Source organism: Tamandua tetradactyla, chromosome 7 (genome assembly GCF_023851605.1).
Source record: "Tamandua tetradactyla isolate mTamTet1 chromosome 7, mTamTet1.pri, whole genome shotgun sequence".
In the NCBI taxonomy this organism is placed as follows: Eukaryota; Metazoa; Chordata; class Mammalia; order Pilosa; family Myrmecophagidae; genus Tamandua; species Tamandua tetradactyla.
In genome coordinates, this window is record NC_135333.1 from 88,360,847 (window position 1) to 88,384,366 (window position 23,520).

The 23,520-nt window shown below is 34.9% G+C and overlaps 1 protein-coding gene across 8 annotated transcripts in view; it reads right to left on the bottom strand.

Annotated features, from left to right (window-relative positions):
* The window catches only part of LMNTD1 (lamin tail domain containing 1), a 72,242-nt gene that overhangs the window by 28,221 nt on the left and 20,501 nt on the right, over positions 1–23,520 (bottom strand). For all 8 annotated transcript variants that reach the window (XR_013179594.1, XM_077170338.1, XM_077170336.1 and 5 more), the window contains 4 exons: positions 23,248–23,443; positions 15,591–15,777; positions 14,925–15,044; positions 410–618 (listed from right to left, as the gene is read on the bottom strand). Coding sequence is in view for 7 of the 8 variants with exons in the window: in XM_077170338.1 (XP_077026453.1) it covers positions 410–618; positions 14,925–15,044; positions 15,591–15,777; positions 23,248–23,443 (712 nt within the window). In the remaining variant the exon portion in view is untranslated. The remainder of the gene's footprint in view (positions 1–409; positions 619–14,924; positions 15,045–15,590; positions 15,778–23,247; positions 23,444–23,520) is intronic.

The following is a 23,520-nucleotide window of genomic DNA, read 5'->3' on the forward strand; positions in this document are numbered from 1 at the left end:
GAAATTTGTACTTCTAACCATTGGCAGCTCTTGATCCAGGATGAGTACAAAATGAAATTCCTACATGATACACTTCTCCCTCTACCTAAGCACCACCTGGCAGTAACCACCTCTCTCTCCACCATGTTGTCTCTAACAGCAGTGCCAAGGAGAAGTGGAAGTGCCAGAGGGGTCACCATATTACCATATTACCTAGTGAAGATGAGCAACCTTTATTCTACCATGAGTATATCCCTGCTCATTCTGTGTTTTTATGCTTTTAATATGGGTCCTATTTAAAATTGTAGGTTTTTAAAAATACTGTTATTGGTTTACCTATTCATCACATACCTACTTGCCACTGGTTATTTTTATGTACTCAATTACTAATTGTGGGAAGGACTTGGTTTAAAAAAGAACTGACTTTTACCTCTTAAGTAAAACTTGAATTTTTTCCATCTGAAATTGTGAGATATCTTTCTGTTGTTTGTCTTTAGTTATTGTAGTTGTAGATTTTGGCCACCAGAATACGTGCCTTTGAGATGTTGGAGTTAACACTGAGCATCTCCCAAATTCAATGTCAGTCTCTAACTTCTCCCATGCTTGTTTCCAGTGAATAGGAGTGTACCAGGCGATAGCCTAACAAAAATTGTTCATTAATATAAAATACTGTTAGAGTTAGTTAATTTTTTTGTTACTGTCAAAGGCTTATTGCAATATATTTTCAGCATCAAGGTGTATACATATTTATTATGTATGGCTTACTGAAAAGTATCATGGGAATGTAGTAAGAAATCTGGGCCTTATTTTCCAATTCTGGAAATCACAAGCTGCGTAATATCAGGCAGCTTTGTCGCTTAGTGTCTTGGACTACATCCTCATATGTAAAATGGAGTGCCAAAATTATTGAAGAAAATTCTGCATAGGGCCTGATAATTATGTCTTCCTTCAACATGGAAAAATTAAGTGACAAAGTATGCCTTAGTATTTTACTTTTTCTGTGATCTTTTTTTTAGTTTATAAAAATTAGATGTCTGGGGTTTATGCTATAAGTATTAAAAAATCTTCTGCTTGACCTGACAAATTAAATAGACATAAAAGAAACACAAGACATGTTTTAACTAGGGTAGGTCTAGAGCAGAGGAAGTGAAAGATGAAATCTTTTTCTCAAAAATTCAATTTCATGGGCCACAGCAGGAAAGTCTCACTTTTACAGTTCTAAAACCATCTGTGTTGAAAATACATTCATTATTTTCTCAGTGTGATTCTCAACTAGATTGCAAGCCTTTCCTAGGTGAGAGCAGTATCTTATTTCTCCCTGCTTTACAGGGACTTACGAACATTTGATTACAATGATGAATGTAACATGATTAAAATGATATGGTCTTAATCTCACCTGTAGAATATGGACATAAGAACCCTGCAGGCCTTTCTTTAGTACAGTGGAAAAATTCTTGGAGTTAGAAGACTTGATTTAGTTTTAGTTTGCCATGTTTCTAATCATGTGACCTTCGTCAAGTCATTTAACTTTTTCCCATCTCATTTTCCTCCTTGGTAGAATACTTAAACATTACTGAGGCAAGAGCATATATAAACAGCTCTTCACTGAGCTCCTACAGCACATAAGCAATCTTATCTGTATCTGTTCCTCTAATGCAAAACATTGTGTTGGGGAAAATATCAGGCATTGGATAAATACAAGATATCTATTAATTTTTGACATGAAATTTTGATTCTACAAATCTGATAGGACAACAATGGGACTAGTGAAAAATCTAACCTTGTTTTAACAGTTGATGGGCTTTTAGAATCTTAGTGATTACACTATATAATCTATTATCTTAATATGAGAAAATAGAATAAGGAATACATGGTTAACTTGTGGCACAGCAGAACTAAAACCAATCTTAATATTAAACTGCTAAGAATTATAGTTGTATCCTATATCAAGCATTGTTGTGGACAGTGATCAGATTTTTTTAATGACTTAGTGAAATTTCTCATTGCCCCACCTTAGAAAATAGAAATATTATTCAAGTATTAACTATTTAAAACTATATGGTTGGTTTTATTTTAGGAGTATTATGGTCTGTATGATTTTTTGTACAAAATGTGGTTTATTTTCTATAGTTCTAGGATTATGAGAAAACTGCGTCTGTCTATGTTTCACTGTGTCTTTGAGAATACAGCAACCTATCTTTTTAAGAAAAATCTATCTGGAAATTGCAGATTGTGAGGTTCAGTGTCACTGATCTAGAATGGGAATGAAGTATTAAATAAGGACTTTGTCCTTACACAGGGTTTTAAGTTGTCTTAATGTCACATTTCAGGCTATTTAATGGAAATATTTTCTAGTTGAATTAAAGAATGCTGATTGCTTTACCATAGGATATTCTAATACTATGTGATCTGAAAGAAAAGGCTGAGGTCTGAAGGGTGAGTAGGATTTAATGAGTATAAATGGGAGGAAGAAGTCTGTGAAGAGGCAAGAGCATGTGCAAATGTCCTGTGGCTTGAAGGAGGTCAAGTACTGAGAACTTAAAGAACAATGTGGTTAAGCAGAGAGCATGAAGAAGCATGGGGAGAAGTTAGCTAGGGAGGTGGAAAAGAAGACCACTGTGGTTCAAGTCAGCTGGCAAATCCCTCTTGTCCTGTGGACTCAGCACAAGTGTCAACTCCTCTCTAATGCTTTTCCTGACACTTGCCCTTACAGAATCAATTTCTCTGACCTGGGTTGCTATATTCTGTGTACATATTTATATTAAGGTATTGTCTAATTTTATTGCTATTACTTATTGTTACTAGACTCAGTTTCCTGAGGCTAGAAACTATAATTCTCATGTTCATTTCTCCAGCACCTAGCAAAATGCCTAGCAGATACTAAACATATGTAAATATTTCCCGTATGAATCAATCAGTCAGGTTCTTTCTTTCACTAGCAAGCAAAATTACTTGCGCTTACGTCATCCTACAGAATTGGACTGATCTGTGTGCAATGCAGTTGAAATCACTGGGTAAAAGATGCAGCCTAAGTACAAAGTCTAACTCAGTTGCAGGGAATTAAAATTTATTAAAATCCAAGATCCAGATGCTCGGGAACCTATCTGTCTGGTACAACATTCAGCGCCTGTAAGAGTGGACATAAAAAGTAGACACTCAAATATGCTTGAAGATTAGATGAAGGTTCTTAGAATAGAATGCCTTATTCCTAATCTGATTAGTGTTAATGATTTCTTATGAGGCTAAGTAAATAATTTAGATTGCATAGACTCATTTTCCCCATTAGGGAAAGTGATCAGAACTGTTATAAAATTCAATTTGAGCCCATCTAATGACAACTGTTTATTTTTACTGAAAACCATAGATATTAAATGGCTCTAATTAATTAGCCAAGTCTACTCTGAAGGGATTGTCACTCTGAGCATCAGTTATAATGTAGGAAGAAACAAATTCAAAGAGAAGGACATATTGTGGATGAGTAGTTATATAACAGTAAGTTAGTCTAAGGGTAATAAAAAAAGGCAGGTATTTGAAAAAAAATCTAAAGAATAGCTTTGGAAAGGAACATCTTAAAAAAAATTGTTATAAAAAGACATACCTTTAAAATTTTACTGGCATGTCTATGGGTATATATTACACTAATACTACACCAAGGAAAAGATAGAGCAAAAATATAAAATGTCAACTACTGGAAATGAATTACACAAACATTTAGTCAGCATCTAGAATACAGAAGAATCTGAATAGTTGAGAAATGAATAAATGAAAAGTCCTGTATGTAGTGCCTTCTGTTTTTTATCCTCCTCTTCAGGCTAAATACCGCAGATCAAATACATCCTTGACTCTGAAATTTGAGATGGCTTCTAAGACATATAACACATCAAAATTATTTTTGCCAAACTGTAAGTAGCTCTTTGGTGCTTTTGACTATGGGAAAGAGTGCTGCTGAGTTTACTGACCTGATACAGTATTTAGTAATGATTCTATCCAAAGTTTCAAGGATGCAAAAATAATTGAATATGAGGATGAGAGGAAAATAGAAAGTGCTATTCATTAAAATAAAACAATTGTTATACAAAAAACCCCATAAAATATGAAAATGGACCATAATTGAAGAATTGAGGGGGAAATAAAGGATAAAACTTATCAAGTCCAAATAGCAAACCATTCCAGTAATTACTTAAAATTAAATGGATTAAACTTTCCAGGCAAAAGATTGACAGAATGGGAAAAAATAAGCTCCACTTGTATGCTGTTTACAAGAGACTTAACTTAATTTGAAAGACAAGAGTAGGTTGAAAGTGAAGGGATGGAAAAATTATCCTATGTGAATAGAAATCAAAGAGCTGGGGTAGCTATCCTAATATCAGATAAAATAGACTTTGAGTAAAAAACTATTAGGGGAACTAGATCTACATAGTCTTACTCCAAGACACTAATCAGATAGTTAAATATCAAAGACAAAGAGAAAATTCTGAAAGCAGCAAGAGAAAAGTGATCCATCACATAAAAGGAAACTCGATAAGACTATGTGTGGATTTTCCAGCAGAAAGCATGGAGGCAAAAAGGCTGTGGTGTGATATATTTAAGATACTGAAAGAGAAAAACTGCCAACCAAGAATTCTATACCTGGAAAAACTGTCCTTCAAAAATGGGGGAGAATTTAATATAATTTCAGATAAGCAGTCATTGAGAGAGTTTGTGAATAAGAAATGAGTTCTACAAAGACTACTAAAGGAAACAGAACTAGCAGATAGGAAATGACAGGAGAGAGAGGTCTGGAGAAGAGTGTAGGAATGAAGACTTCAGGAAGGGCAAAAAGAGAAAAAACAATAAAATCTGATATAAAATCGAAAAGACACAATGAAAGAAGAAAGTACTGCCTTTACAGTAATAACATTAAATGTTAGTGAATAAAACTCCCCAATCAAAAGACATACACTGGCAGAATGGATTAAAAATCAGGAACCATCTATATGCTGTCTACAAGAGACTCACTTTAAACCCAAGGACAAAAAAATTGAAAGTGAAAGTTTGGGAAAAGATATTTCATTCAAACACCAATCAGAAAAGAGTGGGTATATCTATATTAATATCTGACAAATTAGACTTCAAATGTAAAACAATTAAAAGAGACAAAGGAGGACACTATGTATTAATAAAAGGAACAGTTCATCAAGAAGACATAATAATAATAAATATCTATGCACTGAGCCAGAGTGCCCCAAAATACATGAGGCACACATTGACAACACTGAAGGGAGAAGTAGACACCTCTACAATAATAATTAGAGACTTTAGTACACCACTTTCATCAATGGATAGAATATCTATACAGAGGATCAATAAGGAAACAGAGATTTTGAATAATATGATAAATGAACTAGAATCAACAGACATTTACAGAATATCATACCCCACAACAGCAGATACAGATTTTTCTCAAGTGCTCATGGATCACTCTCCAGGATAGACTGCATGTTGTCACAAAGCAAGTCTCAACAAATTTAAAAAGACTGAAATTATACAGTACACTTTCTTGAAGCATAATGGAATGAAGGTGGAAATCAATAACAAGCAGAAGGCTGGAAAAATCACAAATAAATGGAGGCTAAATAAGACACTCTTAAAAAATGGATCAAGGAATATATTACAAGATAAATCAGTAAATATCTTGAAGCAAATGAAAATGAAAACACAACATATCAAAACTTATGGGATGCAGCAAAGGCAGTGCTGAGAGGGAAATTTATAGCCCTAAATGCCTATATTAAAAAAGAAGAAAGAGCAAACATTGAAGAATTAACTCCTAAAGGAACTAAGAGGAGAGAAAACTACCTAACTCATTCTATGAAGTCAACATTACCCTAATACCAAAGCCAGACAAGAAAAGATAAGAATTTTCTTTACTACAAGAACAGAAAATTGCAGACCAATCTCTTTAATGAATATAGATGCAAAAGTCCTCAACAAAACACTTTGCAAATAGAATCCAGCAGCACATTAAAAGGATTATACAACATGACCAAGTGGGATTTATTCCAGGTGTGCAAGGATGGTTCAACACAAAGAAATCAATTAATGTAGTACACCACGTCAATAAATCAAAGCAGAAAAACCACATGATCATCTTGATTGATACAGAAAGGGCATTTGAAAATATTCAACATCCTTTCTTTTTTTTTAAAATTTAATTTATTTTGTATTATCAAACCAAAACAACATACAAGCATGAACATTCTTAACATACAAACATTCTGGGTATGGTGTACAATCACTGGCTTACAATAGCATCATGTAGTAGTACAAAATCCTTTCTTGATGGAAACATTTCAAAGGATAGGTATAGAAAGGAACTTCCTCAAGATGATAAAGGGAATATATGAAAAACCCATAGCTAACATCAAACTCAATACGGAAAGATTGAAAGCTTTTCCTCTGAGATTGAAAACAAGACAGGGATGCCATTGTTATCACTGTTATTCATCCTTGTGCTGGGAATTCTAGCCAGAGCAGTTAGAAAAGAAAGAGAAATAAAAGGCATCCAAATGGGAAAGGGAGAAGTAAAACTTTCGTTGTTTGCAGATGACATAATAGTATATGTAGAAAAACCCAAAAAATCTACAGCAAAGCTAAAAAGCTAATAAGTCAGTAAAGCAAAATGGTAGGGTACAAGATCAACACCCTAAAATCAGTAGTGTTTCTATACACTAGTAATGACCATTCTGAGGAGGAAATCAAGAAAAAAATTCCATTTGCAATAGCAACCAAAAGAATAAAATATGAATAAATTTAACCAAAGCCACAAAAGACCTATACACAGAAAGCTACAAGAAATTGCTAAAAGAAATCAAAGATGGCTTAAATAAATGGAAGGACATATTGTGTTCATAAATTGGAAGAATAAATATAGTTAAGATGTTTTAGTTTACTAATGCTGCCAGAATGCAATACACCAAAGATGGACTGGATTTCATAAGGGGATTTTTTGAGTTACAAATGTACAGTTCCTCAGATGAAAAGCAGCTAGCTTTCATCTGAGTTTTTCTGTCATATGGGAGACACACAATGATGTCTGCTGGCCTCTGGGTTCCAACTGGTTTCTCCAGGGCACGTCCTTTCTGCATCCCCAAACATTTGAATCTGAGCTGGCTCTGAGATCAAGCTGAGGTGTTCTGGGCTGCTGCTGAGCTCTACTGGGCTGTTCTGAGGTCCCTTCTGGCCGCTCTTTTAAATCTCCGGCTCGTGAAATTAAGCATCACTCATTGCAGAAGGCACTCCCCTTGCTGACCACAAATATCATCAGCATAGATGAATTTCACATGCTGATGAATTAAGCCCACAGCAAAGAACAACTGGTACCATCACCTGGTCTAGTTGATACTTGAATCTAGCTATTACAGATGTCAATTCTACCCAAGTTGATTTAGAGATTCAATGCAATGCTAATTAAAATCCCAACAACTTGCTCTGCAGAAATAGAAAAAACAATAACCAAATTTAATTGAAAGGATAGGATGCCCTAAATAGCTACAGATATCTTGAGAAAGAGGAAAAAGGTGGGAGGACTTACACTATCTGACTTCAAAGCATATTAGAAAGCTACAGTGGTCAAACAGCATGGTACTGGAAAAGATGGCTATTCAGACCAATGGAATTGAATTAAGTGTTCAGAAATAGACCCTCTCATCTATGGACAATTGATCTTTGATAAGGCAGTCAAGCCAACTCAATTGGGATAGAGAAGCCTCTTGAATAAATGGGGTTTGGAGGACTAGATGTTCATATCCACAAGAATGAAAGAAGACTCATATCTCACATCTTATATGAAAATTAACTCAGAATGGATCAAAGATCTAAATATTAGAGCTTAGAACATAAAAAGTTTAGAAGAAAATGTAGGGATATATCTTATAGATCTTGTGATAGGAAGTGAGTTTCCTGGACCTTACACCCAAGGTGTGAGCAATGAAAAACATAGATAGATGGATCTCCTCAAATATAAACATTTTTGTACATCAAAGCATTTTGTCAATATAGTTAAAAGGCAGCCTACACAATGGCAGACAATATTTGGAAACCACATATTAGATAAGGGTTTAATATCCAGAATGTATAAAGAAATTCTACAACTCAACAACAACAAAAAACAAACAATCCAATTAAAAAATAGGCTAAAGGCATGGACAGACACTTTACAGAAGAGGAAATACAAATGGCTCAAAAACATATGAAAAGATGCTCAACTTCACAGGCTATTAGGGAAATGCAAATCAAAACAACAATGAATTATCATCTCACACATATTAGAATGGACATCATGAAACAAAAACAAAAACAAAAACAAAAAAAGTACAAGTGCTAGAAAGGATATGGAGAAAGAGGGCACACTTATTCACTGTTGGTGGGAATGTAGAATGGTGCAATTGCTCTGGAAGGCAGGTCGGTGGTTCCTCAGGAAGCTAAGTATAGATTTGTCATATGATCCAGCAATCCCATTTCTCGGTGTATTTTGGACGAACTGAAGGCAAGGACAAAAATGGACTTTTTCACACTAATGTTTATAGTAGCATTATTCATGATTGCCAAAAGATGGAAACAGCTCATGGACAAGAGGCTAAACAAAGTGGTAAATACATACAATGGAATATTACACAGCTGTAAGAAAGATTAAGTCATAAAACATGTAATAATATGGATAAACCTTGTAACAATATGGATAGACATTTTGCTGAGTGAAATTAGCCAGAAACAAAAGGACAAATATTACATGGTCTCACTAATATGAGCTGACATTAGTGAGTAAACTTTTGGAGTTAAAGTTGAGATAGAAAGAGGGTAAAGATTGAGCATTTGATGCTGAAGGAGTACAGAATGTTCAACAGGACTGATTGTAAAAATTCAGAAATGGATAGCACAATACTTTCTGATAATACAAGTATATTATAAGTATAAGTATACTGAATGAAACTGAGTGTGAGTATGATTGAGGGAGGAGTGCTGGGGTCATGTATGACACTTGAAGAAAAGATTAAGAATAAGGACTCAGATGGTTTAACTTAGCATGCCTAGAGTGAACAAGTAAATGTGCACATATAAGAATGTTTTCACATGAAGGAGAACAAATGAATGTCAACATTGTAACATGTTGAAAATGGGATGGTATATGGGGGAAAACAAACACTACAAAATAGGGTCTATAGTTAGCAATAACATTTCAATATGATTCCACTGAATTTAACAAAGGCAATATGCCAAAGCTAAATGTCAATAAGAGGGTGATAAGGGAGAGGGGTGTGGGATTCTTTGTGGAAGAAATGGAAATGTTATCATATACATTGTGGTGGTGAAGGCATGGCTATGGGTTTGTACTAGAATCCATTGATTTTTTTTACTTATGTTGGATTGTATGACGTATGAATAAAACTATTTAAAAATGAACAAAGAGATACAAGTGCTGGAGAAAATGTGAAGAGAGGGATGTACCTAGTCACTGTTCATAGGGAAGTAGAGTGGTGCAGCCTCTCTGGAGGACAGTGTGGTGGCTCCACAGGAGGCTAGGGTTGGGGTTTCCATATGATCCTGCAACCCCATAGTCAGGTGTATACTTGGAGGAACTGAGAGCGGGGACAAGATTGGACATTTGCACACTGGTGTTTATGATGGCAGTGTTCACGATTTTCAATAGATGGTGGTGGCCTCCATTCCTCACATCAAGTGAGGAATGGAAGGCTTAACTATGGTGTATATATACTATGAAATATTGAGTGGCTGCAAGAAGGAATGAAGTTGTGAGGTATGCCACGAGGTGAATGAAACTTGAGGACAATAAGTTGAGTGAAATAAGCCAGAAACAAAAAGGCAAATATGATAATGCCTCACTAATGCAGACTAACTATAAGGTGGAAAATCTGAGAATTGAATTCAAGAGCATAGGTTATCCGGTGAAGGTCTATTGTAAAGGTTTCTAGATTGTAAGCTCTTACAACAGTCACATCTATTCCAGAGTTGTAGCTTTTATTTCTAAATTTTGAGATGCTGAGCTCTTTGTGTTTAACCTGGTCATTTCCTGGAACTTTAGATATTTGTATGACATTAAGACTTAGAGCTCGGGTTCTGAAGGTATGACAGTCAGCATTACCCCATACAGCAACTGTTAAAAATGCTAGAAAAGTGATCAGAATTCAATTAGAGATATGAATAAAACTGTTCTGGATAGGACTAAGGTAAATCAGACTAAAGGGTAAAGGATGATATCGACTGTATTTTAAACTTCAACTTCTGTGTGAGATCAAAGGAAAAGTTGTTTATATTAAACAAAATTTATATTTTTTGTATGTAATTTAACTTGTTTAGTCATCTTATTTGAACACTATAATTATATCAAACCTTGATTAGGGAGTGGGAACTTGTTGGTTTGTACAGTTTGGTATGTACATCCCAGAGTAATCTGGGCAGAAGACTAAAAAGTATTTGCAAAATTCCCTTGAGAGACTGGGTAAAAGGGTGGAAATATTAAACTTCCCCACCTGGGGAAGACCTAATATTCTCATAAGCATTGGGGACTGCCAACTTGGTGGACCAGGCCCTTGATTGTGGGGCTTGCCCTTATGAAACTCATTCCTGCAAAGGATAAGCTAAGGTTACTTATAATTATGCCAGTCACTCTCCCTCTGCCACGAACCTCTTTTGTTGTTCAGATGTGATCTTTCTCTCTAAGCCAACTCCTCAGGTGTACCACTGCCCTCCTCCCTACATGGGGGATGACACCAGGAATGAGTCTAGCCCTGGCAATGTGGGAGTGAGACAGCCCTTCTTGACCAAAAGAGGGAAGAGAAGTTTAACAAAATAAAGATTCAGTGACTGAGAGATTTCAAATAGAGTTGAGAGGTCATTCTGGAGGTTATTCTTATGCATTATGTAGATATCCCTTTTCAGAGTTTGGTGTATTGGAATATCTAGTAGAAAATACCAGAAATTGTTGAACTGTAATCCAATAGCCTTGATTCTTGAAGATGACTGAATAACTCCAAGCTTTTAAGGTATGTCCGTGATGTGAAAACCTTGTGACTGATGCTCCCTTTATCCAGTGTATGGACAGATGAGTAGGAAAAAAAGACAAAAATAAAAATAAAATAAAAATAGGGGGGAGGTGGGATAAGGGATATTTCGGATGTTTTTTTAAATTTTTATTTAAAAAAATTTTTTGGAGTAATGAAAGTGTTAAAAAATATATTGTGATGATGAATGCTCAGCTATATAATAATACCATGAACTACTGATTGTACACTGTGGATGATTTTATGGCATGTGAATATATAACTCAATAAAAAGAAAAAAGCTGTCAGAGGGGCAATATAGATTCATGAAGTGGTCAATTCAATAAGAAGACATAACAATTGTAATTATATATGCACCAAATGGCAAAGCCTCAAAATATATGAGGCAAAAATTGGCAGATTTGAAGGAAGAAATGGACAGTTCTACATCGAAGTAGGAGATGTTAATACAATCCTTCCAATAAGTAATAGAACTTCTCAACAGAAGATCAATAAGGAAGTAGAAGATCTGAATGATGCTCTGAACCAAGTAGAGCTTTAGCTGACACACATAGAACATTTCACTCGACAGTAGCAGAATATACATTCTTCTCTAGTGCGCATGGGTCATGCTCCAGGATAGATCATATGTTAAGTAACAAAACAGTCTCAATACATTTTTAAAATGCTGAAATCATACAATGTGTTTTCTTTGACTGCAATGGAATGAAACTAGAAATCAATAACAAAGGGAGAAATAAAAAAATTAACAAATGTGAGGAAATTAAACATCATACTTTTAAAGAACCAATGAGTTAAAGAGGAAATCACAAAGGACATTAGGAAATATCTTAAGGCAAATGAAAATAAATACACAACTTACCAAAACTTCTGGGTTGCAGCAATGGCAGTGCTGGAGAGAAGCTTATAGTTCTAAATGCTTACATTAAAAAAAGAGGAAAGATCTCAAATCAGAGACCTAACCTCACAATGGAGGATCTAGAAAAATAAGAGCAAACTAACCTAAAGTAACCAAAGGGAAGGAAGTAAAATGATTAAAGTGGAGAAAAAATAGAGTATAAGAAAACAATAGAGAGTCAACAAAACCAAAAGCTGGCTTTTTGAAAATATCAATGAAATTGAGAAACCTCTATCTAGGCTGACAAAGAGAAAAAGAGAGAGGATGCAAATCACTAAAATGAAAAGGCAACATTCCTACCGACCATGCCAAAATAAAAAGGACTTTGAGACGATAGTGTGAACTGTATACCAATAAATTAGACTACCTATACTGACATAAGAAGAATAGAAGATCAATAAGGAGTAAGAGTTTGAATCAGTTATCAAAAAGTTCACAACAGAGAAAAGTCCAGTACAAGATAGCCTCAATGGTGAATTTTGCCAAACATTCCAGGAAAAGGTAACATCAACTCTACTCAAAAACCACAAGATTACCTCAGATGACTCAGAAAAGGCATTTGACAAAATTCAGCACCCTTTTTTGCTAAAAACAAAAACTAAGAAAAGAAGGAAACTTCCTGATCATGATATAGGACATATATGAAAACCCACAGTTAACATCATACTCAAAGGTAAAAGATGGAAAGTTTTACTCTCTAAGATCAGGAAAAAGATAAGGATGCCCACTGTCACTACTGTTATTCAGCTTTGGACTGGAAGTTCTAGCCAGAGCAATTAGGCAAGAAAAAGAAATAAAAGTCATCCAAATTGGAAAGGAAGAAGGAAATTTTTTTCCCTGTTTTCAGATGATATGACCCAATATATAGAAAATTCTGAAAAATCCACAACAAATCTACTACATCTAATAAATGAATCAAGCAAAGTAGAGTACCACATCAACACATAAAAATCAGTAGTGTTTCTATACATTAGCACTGGATAATCTGAAGAGGAAATTTAAAAATTCCTCTTACAATAGCACCTAAAAAGAATTAAATATCTAGGAATAAAGCTAACCAAAAATGTTAAGGACTTGTATACAGAAAACTACAGAACATTGTTTTTAAAAAAAATCACAGAAGACCTAAATAAATAGAAAGACACTCCATATTTACGAATTGGAAGGCTAAATATTGTTAAGACATCAATTCTACCCAAAGTAATTTACGGATTCAACACAAATCAAAATTCTAACAGCCTTCTTTGCAGGAATCAAAAGTCAATTGCCACATTTATATGGAAGGGGAAGGGCCCCCAACTAGTCAAACACTTTTGAAAAAGAATAAAGTTGGAAGACTTACACTTCTCAATCTTAAAACTGATACAAGCAAAAGTAATCAAAACACCATGGTTCTAGTGCAAGGGCAGATTTATAGACCAATGGAATCAAATTGAGAGTTCAGAAATAAACTCTCACATCTATTGTCCACTTTATTTGACAAGGGTGCCATATTCACTCAATAGGGAAATAATAGTCTCTTCAACAAATTGTGTTATCAAAACCAGATACCCATATGCAAAACTTCCCTACTTCACACCATATAAAATTAACTCAAGATGGATTAAAGACCTAAATATAAGAACCAAAACTATAAAACTTGAAGAAATCATAAGGAAATAACTTTACAACCTTATGTTAGTCATTGGTTTCCTAGAATTTATACCCAGTAAACAATGGAACCAAGAAAAGACAATATAGATAAAAATATAGTTTTTTGTGCATCAAAGGAATTCATCATGGAAGTAAAAGAACAACCTAAGAATAGAGGAAAATACTTGGAAACTGAATATTGGATAAGGGCTTAATATCTGGAATATATAAAGAAATCCTATAGCTCAGCCACAAAAATACAAACAACCCAATTCAAAAACAGGCAAATGACCTGAATAGACATTTCTCCAGTGAAGATACACAAATAGCTAATAAGTATATGAAAAGTTGCTCAACAACATTAATCATTAGGGAGATGCAAAACAAGAGCAGAACAAGATACCATTTCATACCCACTAGAATGGCTACTATTAAAGGAAGAGAAAATAAGTGTTGGAGAAGATGGAGAATTAGGACCACTCTTCAGTGCTAGTGGAAATGTAAATGCTGCTGCTGCTGTGGAAAACAGTTTGCTGATTTCTAAGAAAGCTAAGTATAGAACTACCATATGATCTGGCAATTCCACTTCTAGGTATATACTCAGAAGAATTGAAAGCAGAAGCTTGAACAGAGGTTTGCACACTGATGATCATAGTTGCATTATTCACAGTTACCAAAGATGGAAGCACGTGTCCATCAATCGATTAATGAACAATAGAATATTATTCAGCCATAAGAAGGAAGGAATTTCTGATCCATAGACAACATGGATGAACTTTAAAGCCATCGTATTGAGTGAATAAGCCACACACAAAATGACAAATATTTTATGATCCCACTGATACATAATAATTAGAAGTAAATTCAAAAACTATAATACAGGTTACTGGGTGCCAGGGTTGGGGTAGGAATCGGGAGCTAATGTGTAATTTGTACAGGGTTTCTGTTTGAGATGATGGAAAAGTTTTGGTAATGGGTAGTGGGGACGGTATCACAACATTGTGAATGTAATTCATACCACCAAATTATATATTTGAATGTGGTTAAAAGGGGAATTTTTAGGTTATATATATATTACTAGAACAATTTTTAAAACCCCATAATGTTGTACAACACAAACAGTGAATCCTAATGTAAACTATGGATTATGTTTAATCATATACTTATAATAATGTTTTATCAATTGTAGTCAGGGTACCATGTCAATGCAAAATGTTAATAACAGGGAAAACTGCATGTAAGGGGAGTATATGGGACCTCTGTATTTTCTGCATGATTTTTATGTAAACTTACAACTTTTCTGATTTCAAAAAAGAAAAAAAAACCCAAGAAATTATTCAAAAACAGACACTGACTTCACCATTAGGTTTGCATAGGATAGTTGTACAATTCGGACTTGCTCTAAAATTGTTTTGTTCCTTCCAAAGAAAATTTGATGGGGGTTGATGTTTTGCTTCAGACGCTGCTGCCCACACCTGTAAGGAAATAGTCTGTTAATGCCAAGTGTCACTGGAGTTTGAAATAGTTTTTAAAATGTTATAGGACTAGTGCTATATAATCTAAGCAGATGAGGTTTTAAAATGTAAGATTATGTAATACTAAACTGTGTAACCCCAAATGGCTCCTGTGCGTGATTTAAAGGAAAACAACAGAAAAAGGGGGCAAACTCTCTAGTATTGACTAAGTGCCTGTTTGTTCTCTAAACAAATGATATCTTTGCTTTTGTTTTAAGGATTATGTTTGCTTAGTTCTGGGAACATAGGATACTTCAGTTTACTAGTTAAGTCATACAGACAAAAAATACTTTGTAGCCAATTGAAGAAAGCTGGGGGAATTTAATTATAGGTATTCATTTATATCCAGAGATGGACAAAGTGGCATGATTAACTACCACCAACTAAAGTACATTTTAAGTATAGTTCTAATGATGATGAGATCACTGGTACTGAACCACAGTCTGACAAGGAATATGAATTTTTTCCATACAAGCCAAGCTCATAATATTTATAGCATATACTCACTGTTACAGAAGAATTGGCCTGCATTATTACATTTGGAACAAATCGGTAAAAGGAAATTGTCTCCCCATTAATTTTCTGCTGGAGAATATGATCTCCAATATCCAGTTCTTTGTCAGTGGAAGAGTTAACAAGCTTCACAAATAAACCCTTGATGTTCACTTCAGCTATTTTAATATCTCCAAGAGCACTAGAAAATAAAACACCAAGATTATAAGGTGCCTTCAGATAAGTATATCCTTACTTATTAGCTCTTTTTAAGAACTAAGTAATAAAGAGGCTTTGGAAGTTGTTCCTAAAGCTGTATATTCTATTGAACAAGCTCTATATAGAATAGTGTAGTTTGTAACCTAACACAAATGGCTTGCTCTCTGAGTTCTGGTTGTTTGTCTGTGCAATAAAATTATTTAAAATAAAATAATTAAGGAAAACATAAAATGTGATTTAGTTGTCAAGATCTAATGGCATAGGAAGGTGTGATTATTATCATTTATAATTTAAATTTCCTACTGTTAGAATAAAAATGCATTTGCAAAGTCCCCTTGGGGGACTGAAGAGATAGGAGGAAATATTAAATTTCCCCATCTGGGGAATTCCTGACATTCTCACAAGCACTGGGGATAACCAATTCAATAGGCTGTGCCCTCAGTCTTGGGGTTCGCCCCTGTGAAACCTATTCTTGCAAAGGGAGGCTAAGCCTACTTATAATTATGCCAGAGAGTCATCCCCAGAGAACCTCTTTTGTTGTTTGGATGTGGTCTTTCTCTTTATGCCAACTTGGCAAGTGAACTCACTACCTTCCCCACTAGATGACACATGACTCCTAGGGGTGTAAATCTCCCTGGCAATATGGGATGGAACTCCCGGGATGAGCAGGGATCTGACAACATGGGATTGAGAAAGCCTTCTTGACCAAAACGGAGAAGAGAGAAATGAGACAAAATAAAGTATCAGTGGCTGAGAGATTTCAGAGTCAAGAGGTTATCCTGGAGGTTATTCTTATGCATTATATAGATGTCCCTTTTTAGTTAATGGTGCATTGGAGTGGCTGGAGGAAAGTATTTGAAAGGGTCAAACTGTATTCCAGTAGCTTTGATTCTTGAAGATGATTATGTAACTATATAGCTTTTACAATGTGACCATGTGATTGTGAAAACCTTGTGTCTGATGCTTCTTTAATCCAGGTTATGGACAGATGAGTGAAAAATAAGGATAAAAAATAAATAAATAATAGGTGGGGATAAGCGGTAAAAAAAAATTGAGTAGATTGCAATACTGATAGTCAATGATAAGGAGGGCCAAGGGGCATGGGATGTACGAGTTTTTTCTCTTTCTTTCTCTGGAGTGATGCACATGTTGTAAAAAAATAATCATGGTAATGAATATAAAACTATGTGATGATATTGTGATCCACTGATTGTATACTATTTATGGACTGTATATGTGTGAAAATTTCTCAATAAAAATATTTTCTTTTAAAAAAAATTTCCTACTATTATAAAACCATTTAGAGATGAAATGCTCCACAATAGCTGAAGAAGCCAGTTAAGCATTTAGACATGCCTTTCATAACAGAAGTTGGAACTAACTTTTAAAATTTTTACATGGCGAATTTTATCAACTTTTTTCTTTACAGTTTCTGCTTTTTTATGTCCTACATAAAATATTTACCCATACTCTTTGCCTTGTTACTAGTATTTTCTTCTAAATATTTTAAGGATTTTTTTCACATTTTAATTTAAATATATAGAATATGTGTTGTAGCTAATTTTCCTAGCTATATTTATTAAACAGTTCGTTTCCCTGCTAATATCTTTTTCCCCTATGGGCAGGCGCGAGGAATCGAACCCAGGTCTCCGGCATGGCAGGTGAGAACTCTGCCACTGAGCCACCTTCACACCGCCCTCCCTGCTAATTTTTAATGCCACTTCTGTCATATAACAAGTTTCTAAATATTGTTAAGCTTCCAATTCTTTTCTATTGATCCAGCCATCCTTTTCAAAATGGTTTTAGTTTCTGTTACCTATATTTAGTTTTGGTTTTGGTTGGATAAATCTCTCCTCCTTTTCTTTTTCAGCATTGTGATAACTGTTTTTGGACTTTCACTCATTGTGGTAAGCAGGATGGTTTCCCAAAGACATCAATGGTCTGATCCCTAGAACCTGTGGCTATTGTCAAACGCTGAGCTGGCCTGAGAGAGTTGAGATGCCAGGTGAGAGGTTAGTTGATTAAGACAAGTCAAAATGAAAGTAACAGTCAAATTTTTAATCAAGTACTACAAAAGTCTAAGAGGCTAAACTGGAGAAAGTGGCAGCTCCATCAGTGCTCTGTCTTCCATCATGACAACAAATGAGGGTCAGATGAATTCAGCATACACAAGAGAATCATCTCATTGTTGAGGGAGCCCCTAACAAAAGTATCCTACTATTTTATAAATCCATGGGGCAGGAGGAGGAAGAGAGGAAAGGCTAGGAGTGAAAAAGAAAAGTGTCTTGTCTTCAAAGTTCCTCCAGCCTTTTACCCCTTCCCCCACCCTGGTTTCTGGGCTCGGAAGGCAGATGTGTGTAGAAGCATGGCCTGGCCTGGCCATGAGGTGCTGAGTCCTTGACTATAACTTCCTTCAGAGACTGCAATACCATTATCTGTGCATGAAATCTGGTATCAGGAGAGCAGCTGTCCCCACAAGACCTGCCAGTAAAGACTTTTTAATTGATTATGGTCAGGCCTGAATGATCACACATAAGTTTGGGTGTGTGTGTATGTGTGTGAAATGGCTTACATGATTTATTAACAGACAAAACTCCCCTACCCCACCACACTCTCATATATAAGATCTTAGCCAGGAGCCGGACTCCTCAAATACATTGTTACATGGAAAAGGGGCCTTAAAGACATAATTACAGTTTATTCCGATGAATTATCCAGGTGAACCCAATCTAATGACATGAGTCTTTAAAAGCAGAGAATATTCTCCAGCAAAAACCAGATGTTTCTGCAAGGAAGTCAGAGAGAATCCAAGCATGACAAGGATTCAGTGCACTGTTGCTGACTCTGAGATGTAGGGGCCCATGTGCAAGGACTGTAGACAGGCCTCTCAGAGCTAAGGGTGGCCCCAAACTTACAGTCTGCAAGGAAATAGGGACCTCTGAATTCCACCCACAAGAAACAGATTTTGACCAATAACCCTAAAAGAGCTTGAGAGCCTATTTTCCCCCAGAGCCTCCAGATAGGAACCTGGCTAGCTAACTTGATATCAGCCTTGTGTGACTCTGATACACCCTTTGACCCACAGAATTGTGACGTAAAAAATGTGTATTATTTGTGTTGTTTTGAGTCAATAAATTTGTACTAATTTGTTACTCCAGCAATAATGAACTTATATTTATTATGAATTTTAGAATCAGTTTGTCAGAAATGAAGCTTGTAAGTTTCAGTTTCAGTCCCAATGCCCTTGTTGGAGATATTATTCCAGGGTCTTTTATTTTCTATTTTTCTGATAGATAAATTCTTAATCTTGTTATTCCTTTGAAAGTAAATGTTCTTTTTCTGTGGCTGATTTTAAGATTTTATTTATGACTTCTGTTTTATTTTTCAATTTTCTACACTGTACCTAGGTTTGTTTTTGTTTTGATTTTATTTTTGTCTATTGTCTACTTGTGTAGTTGATAACTGGTAGTGTTTCTTAAATCTGTGGCTTGATGTCTTTCATTAGTTTGGGGAAAATCTCAGCTATATTTCTACAAATACTGTTTTGCCTCAACATTTTTCTCTTTTCCTTGAAGGAATTCAATTACAAGGGATTACATTTTTAAAAATCTTGCCCTATTTGTCTCTGACATTTATTTCTATATTTTCCAACTTCCTTGCTCTCTCTGATTCAGTCTGGATATTTTCTTCTGACATTGTTACTACTTGATAATTCTCTCCTCTGTTGTATCAACTATGCTGTTAAAACCACCAACTTCAAGATAGTAATATTTATTATCAGATTTTTTTATTTCTAACATTTACTTTGGATTATTTTACATTTGGTTTCCAATTCTATGCTGAAATTTTTATCTTGTTACTTAATCCCCCGAATATTTTAGCCATTGTTATTTTTGAATAACTGTTAGATAGCCAAAGTGCCTGGATCTTCTGGGGCATGTCTCTTTATTCCATTTTTAGTCTTGGTTTTTGGTCAACTTTTAGTTTTTGTTGACTTGCTACTTTTGACTTACTGTCCAGTAATGTAGAATTAAAAAATTGCAGAGATAATTTAAGGCTAATTATAACATTTTCTTATAGAGTAGATTTACTTTTGCTTCTGGTGGGCAGATAAGATGAGGAGAGTGTGGATACTTTAATCTAATCATGGTGTGAGATGATTTGACATAGGCTTCAGCACAATTAGCCTGACTATTTTGAGTATAGCCCTACCCTTGACTGTGGCCCTTTGAAGTCCAAGTGCAAACCTGGGGTATTTATCAGTGACCCTCCTTCTAGGCAGGCCCTGAACTCCAATTTTTATTTACCCAGTCCCAAGATCTCTGACTAACTCTTCAGCCACTAGCTGCTGCTCTCAAATTGACAATTGCTTTGAGGAGAAAAGTAGCTCCAAATGTCAGGAACATCACTCTGGGATTTCTTTCCTAAAATTATAATTGTAAGAATACAAGATATAGACATTCATGAAACCAAATTGCCTTCAAAATGTGATCTCACCTCTTACACCACTGCCCTTATGTATTGCCTCTTTTGTAGAGCTTCACTTCTGAACAATTTATATGCCAAGTGCTTTTCCCTTAAGTTATTATTATGGGTCTAACTAAATTGTGAATGTAATAGTTTACTCTTCTTATTGACATTCTCTGGAATTCCTCTGTCATCCCCATTCTTAATGTTACTGAATCTTCCATGAGGTGTTTATTTTTTGACAGAATATCTTTCTGTTTTCAAATTTTTTTTTCTGCTTAGGGATAAGAGCACTATTTTGCGTTTTGTTTTTAAATAAATCAGACCCTCAACAGCTTAGCTAGCTCTTGTTATCACACATGTAATTGGATACATACAGTTGCTTTTTGGAAATTTTTTATAATTCTAAAGAATTGTTTACTCTTTAATTTTAAAATTTATTTTATGCACAAAAGAAGAATAAATTAGCTTGTTTTAAAGAAAAAAATATTGTCCATATCTGGGATGGTCACTTTACTTGCTTTCCATTTGATATTAGGCCTATAGTAATAGGATAATACTTGGCATAATACATGGAAATTTAAAGGTAGGGCTACTTAAATGTTAGCATACAGCCTAAAGTATTTATCTTTTTTCTCTTAACTATAAGCCTCCCCATTTATCTTTAGTAGGAAAGTGACTTGAGATCTCTGCTTATAATCTGTGATTGACTGAGAATGGAGAGTGCTGTCCCAATCACTCTGTCAATAGTTTGGCATATGCTTGACTTGTAAAAAAAAGAATTGACATGTGGCTTTGTTACTTTAAAAAACAGTCACTTTTCATAATTTAAACACTGATTTACCTAGTTGCCAAGTTCTCCTTTACAGCTCCATAATATTTATCTGCCTTTCTGAAGTTTTCTGAAATTATCTTTAAAGTTTCAGTTTTTTTTTTTTTTTAATTATCTACCTAATATCCTCTGTGAAAATTGTCATTGAGGTTGTGGGTTGTGGTTTGGTCCTGGGGTGGGGGAGGATAGGTTGGAGCATTTAAGACTGCCTCAGGGTTTAAAATACAGAGAACTTGATTTTGTCAATGGGTACTACAAGAGAAGCGCCGTAACACCTGGAGCTTTTGGTGATTTATCTTTAATGTAATGGAGAGGTAAATTTGTACATCACTATTACCAGGTTCTAAATCATCTAAGGGAAGAAAAAGTAGGGCTTGGTCCAAATTAGGGTCCTTTGGAAATATAATTAGATACAAAACCTCGACCTGCGATTTTCATGTAGTTGTTGCTAAGGTGAGGCCCAGCTCAGTCCAGAGCTTTCTATCATCTGAACTCTGAACCCATAAAATGCAAAATTGCCCGGGGTAGCAGTGGAGGATGATAGAAAGGTGACCTGCTAAATATAGTTTGATCATTCCTGAGGCAGATACACAAAGTCTTGGAGTAAGCAATGAAATTGTGCATAACTAATGAACATTCTAATCATATCTTCACTTTGTTTCCTGTTTCCTTCCCAACTCTTTTATTTCCCTGCTGGCAATATTAATCAGATCCTTTGAGATGATGGGTGGTAGTAGGAAAGAAATAAATAGATTTGATTGAAAACCACACAATTGAAAATTGGCTTCTGCTTCCAGCCAAGATGGAATAACAAGAACTAGATTCATCCTCCCATCTGATACTATTAAAAAACTGGAAAAGACTTATGAAACAATTGTTTTCAAGACATTGGGCATTGATCAACGATGTCAAGTTAGATGTAAAAAGATATACGACACTAACACTAGTAAAAAAAAAAGCTAGAGTGGCTATATTAATATCAGATAAAATAGATTTGAGAGCAAAGAATAATTCCAGAGATAAAGTCTTTTCATAACAATAAAGGGATCGGGCGGGCCACAGTGGCTCAGCAGGTAAAAGTGCTTGCCTGCCATGCCCGAGGACCTGGGTTTGATTCCCAGTGCCTGCCCATGTTAAAAATATATATATATAATAATAATAATAATAAAGGGATCAACTCATCAAAATGACAAAATCTTAAAGCTTTTTTAACTATTTAAATGCAATTTTATTAATATATATTCACATACCATATAATCATCCAAATTGTACAATCAGTGGTTCACAGTATCATCATATAGCTGTACGTTCATTGTCACAATTTATTCAAAAATCAATTGTGAAAATCCTAACTTTTAAATGTTTGTGCACCTAATTACAGAACCTCAAAATAATTGAAGCAAAAACTGATAGAATTGCAAGAAGTTGACAAATCCACATCTATAGTCAGGGATTTTAATACACCTGTCTCAATAATTGACAGCACAAGTAGATAGAAAATCAGCAAAAACACTGTAGTTGGTTAGTATTAGACACTCAACACTGTCAACCAACTTGACCTGCTTGACAGGGAACATTCCACTCAACAGCAGCAGTAAACACACACTGTTCAAGGGCACCCAAAACGGTTACCAAGATAGACAATATCCCAGCCAGAAAATAAATCTCAATAAATGTAAAAGGATTCAAGACGTGCAAAATATTTTCTCTGATCATAATGAAATTAAATTAGAAATCAAACAAAACAGATAATCTGGAAAATCCCCAAATGTTTGGGTATTAAATAGACTATCTCTCAATTACCCAAGGACCAAAGAAAAAATTAAAAATGTAAATTAGAAAGTATTTTGAACTGAATGAAAATACAACATATCAAAATTCATGGGTGCCACTAAAGCCATAAAAGGGGAAAATTCATAGCACTGAATGCCTATTTCAGAAGAGAAAAAAGGTATTAAATAAGTGATATAAGTTTCCACCTTAAAAAACTAGAAAAAGAAAAACAAATTAAACTCAAGTTAGGCAGAAGAAAGGGAACTGATTAGGGTTTTAGATGAAATCATGGACCTAACAGCCGATTAGTACTTTATTTCTTACTGATTTATGAGTCCTACTCCAACAGAAGATATTAAATAGTTCAAATAGAATATATACCTGGATCTAAATCTGTCCTCTTCTTCAAGAATCATAGAAAAGTGCTTCCAACTTTTCTCAACATGGCTGGTGCTTGCAAGTTTCTTTGAGTCACCAAAGAGGGAATGGAAATAGTCTTCTCCTTCCCCAATCACAGCTGTTTCAGGAGCAAAGTCCAACAAGGGCTGTTTCTTTGAAACTACCAAATTGTTAATTCCTTTCAGAGAAACAGAAGAGGGCAGCAACAGAGAGAGAAGTAAATGAAAGAACATTAGAAGAACACAAAACAATTAT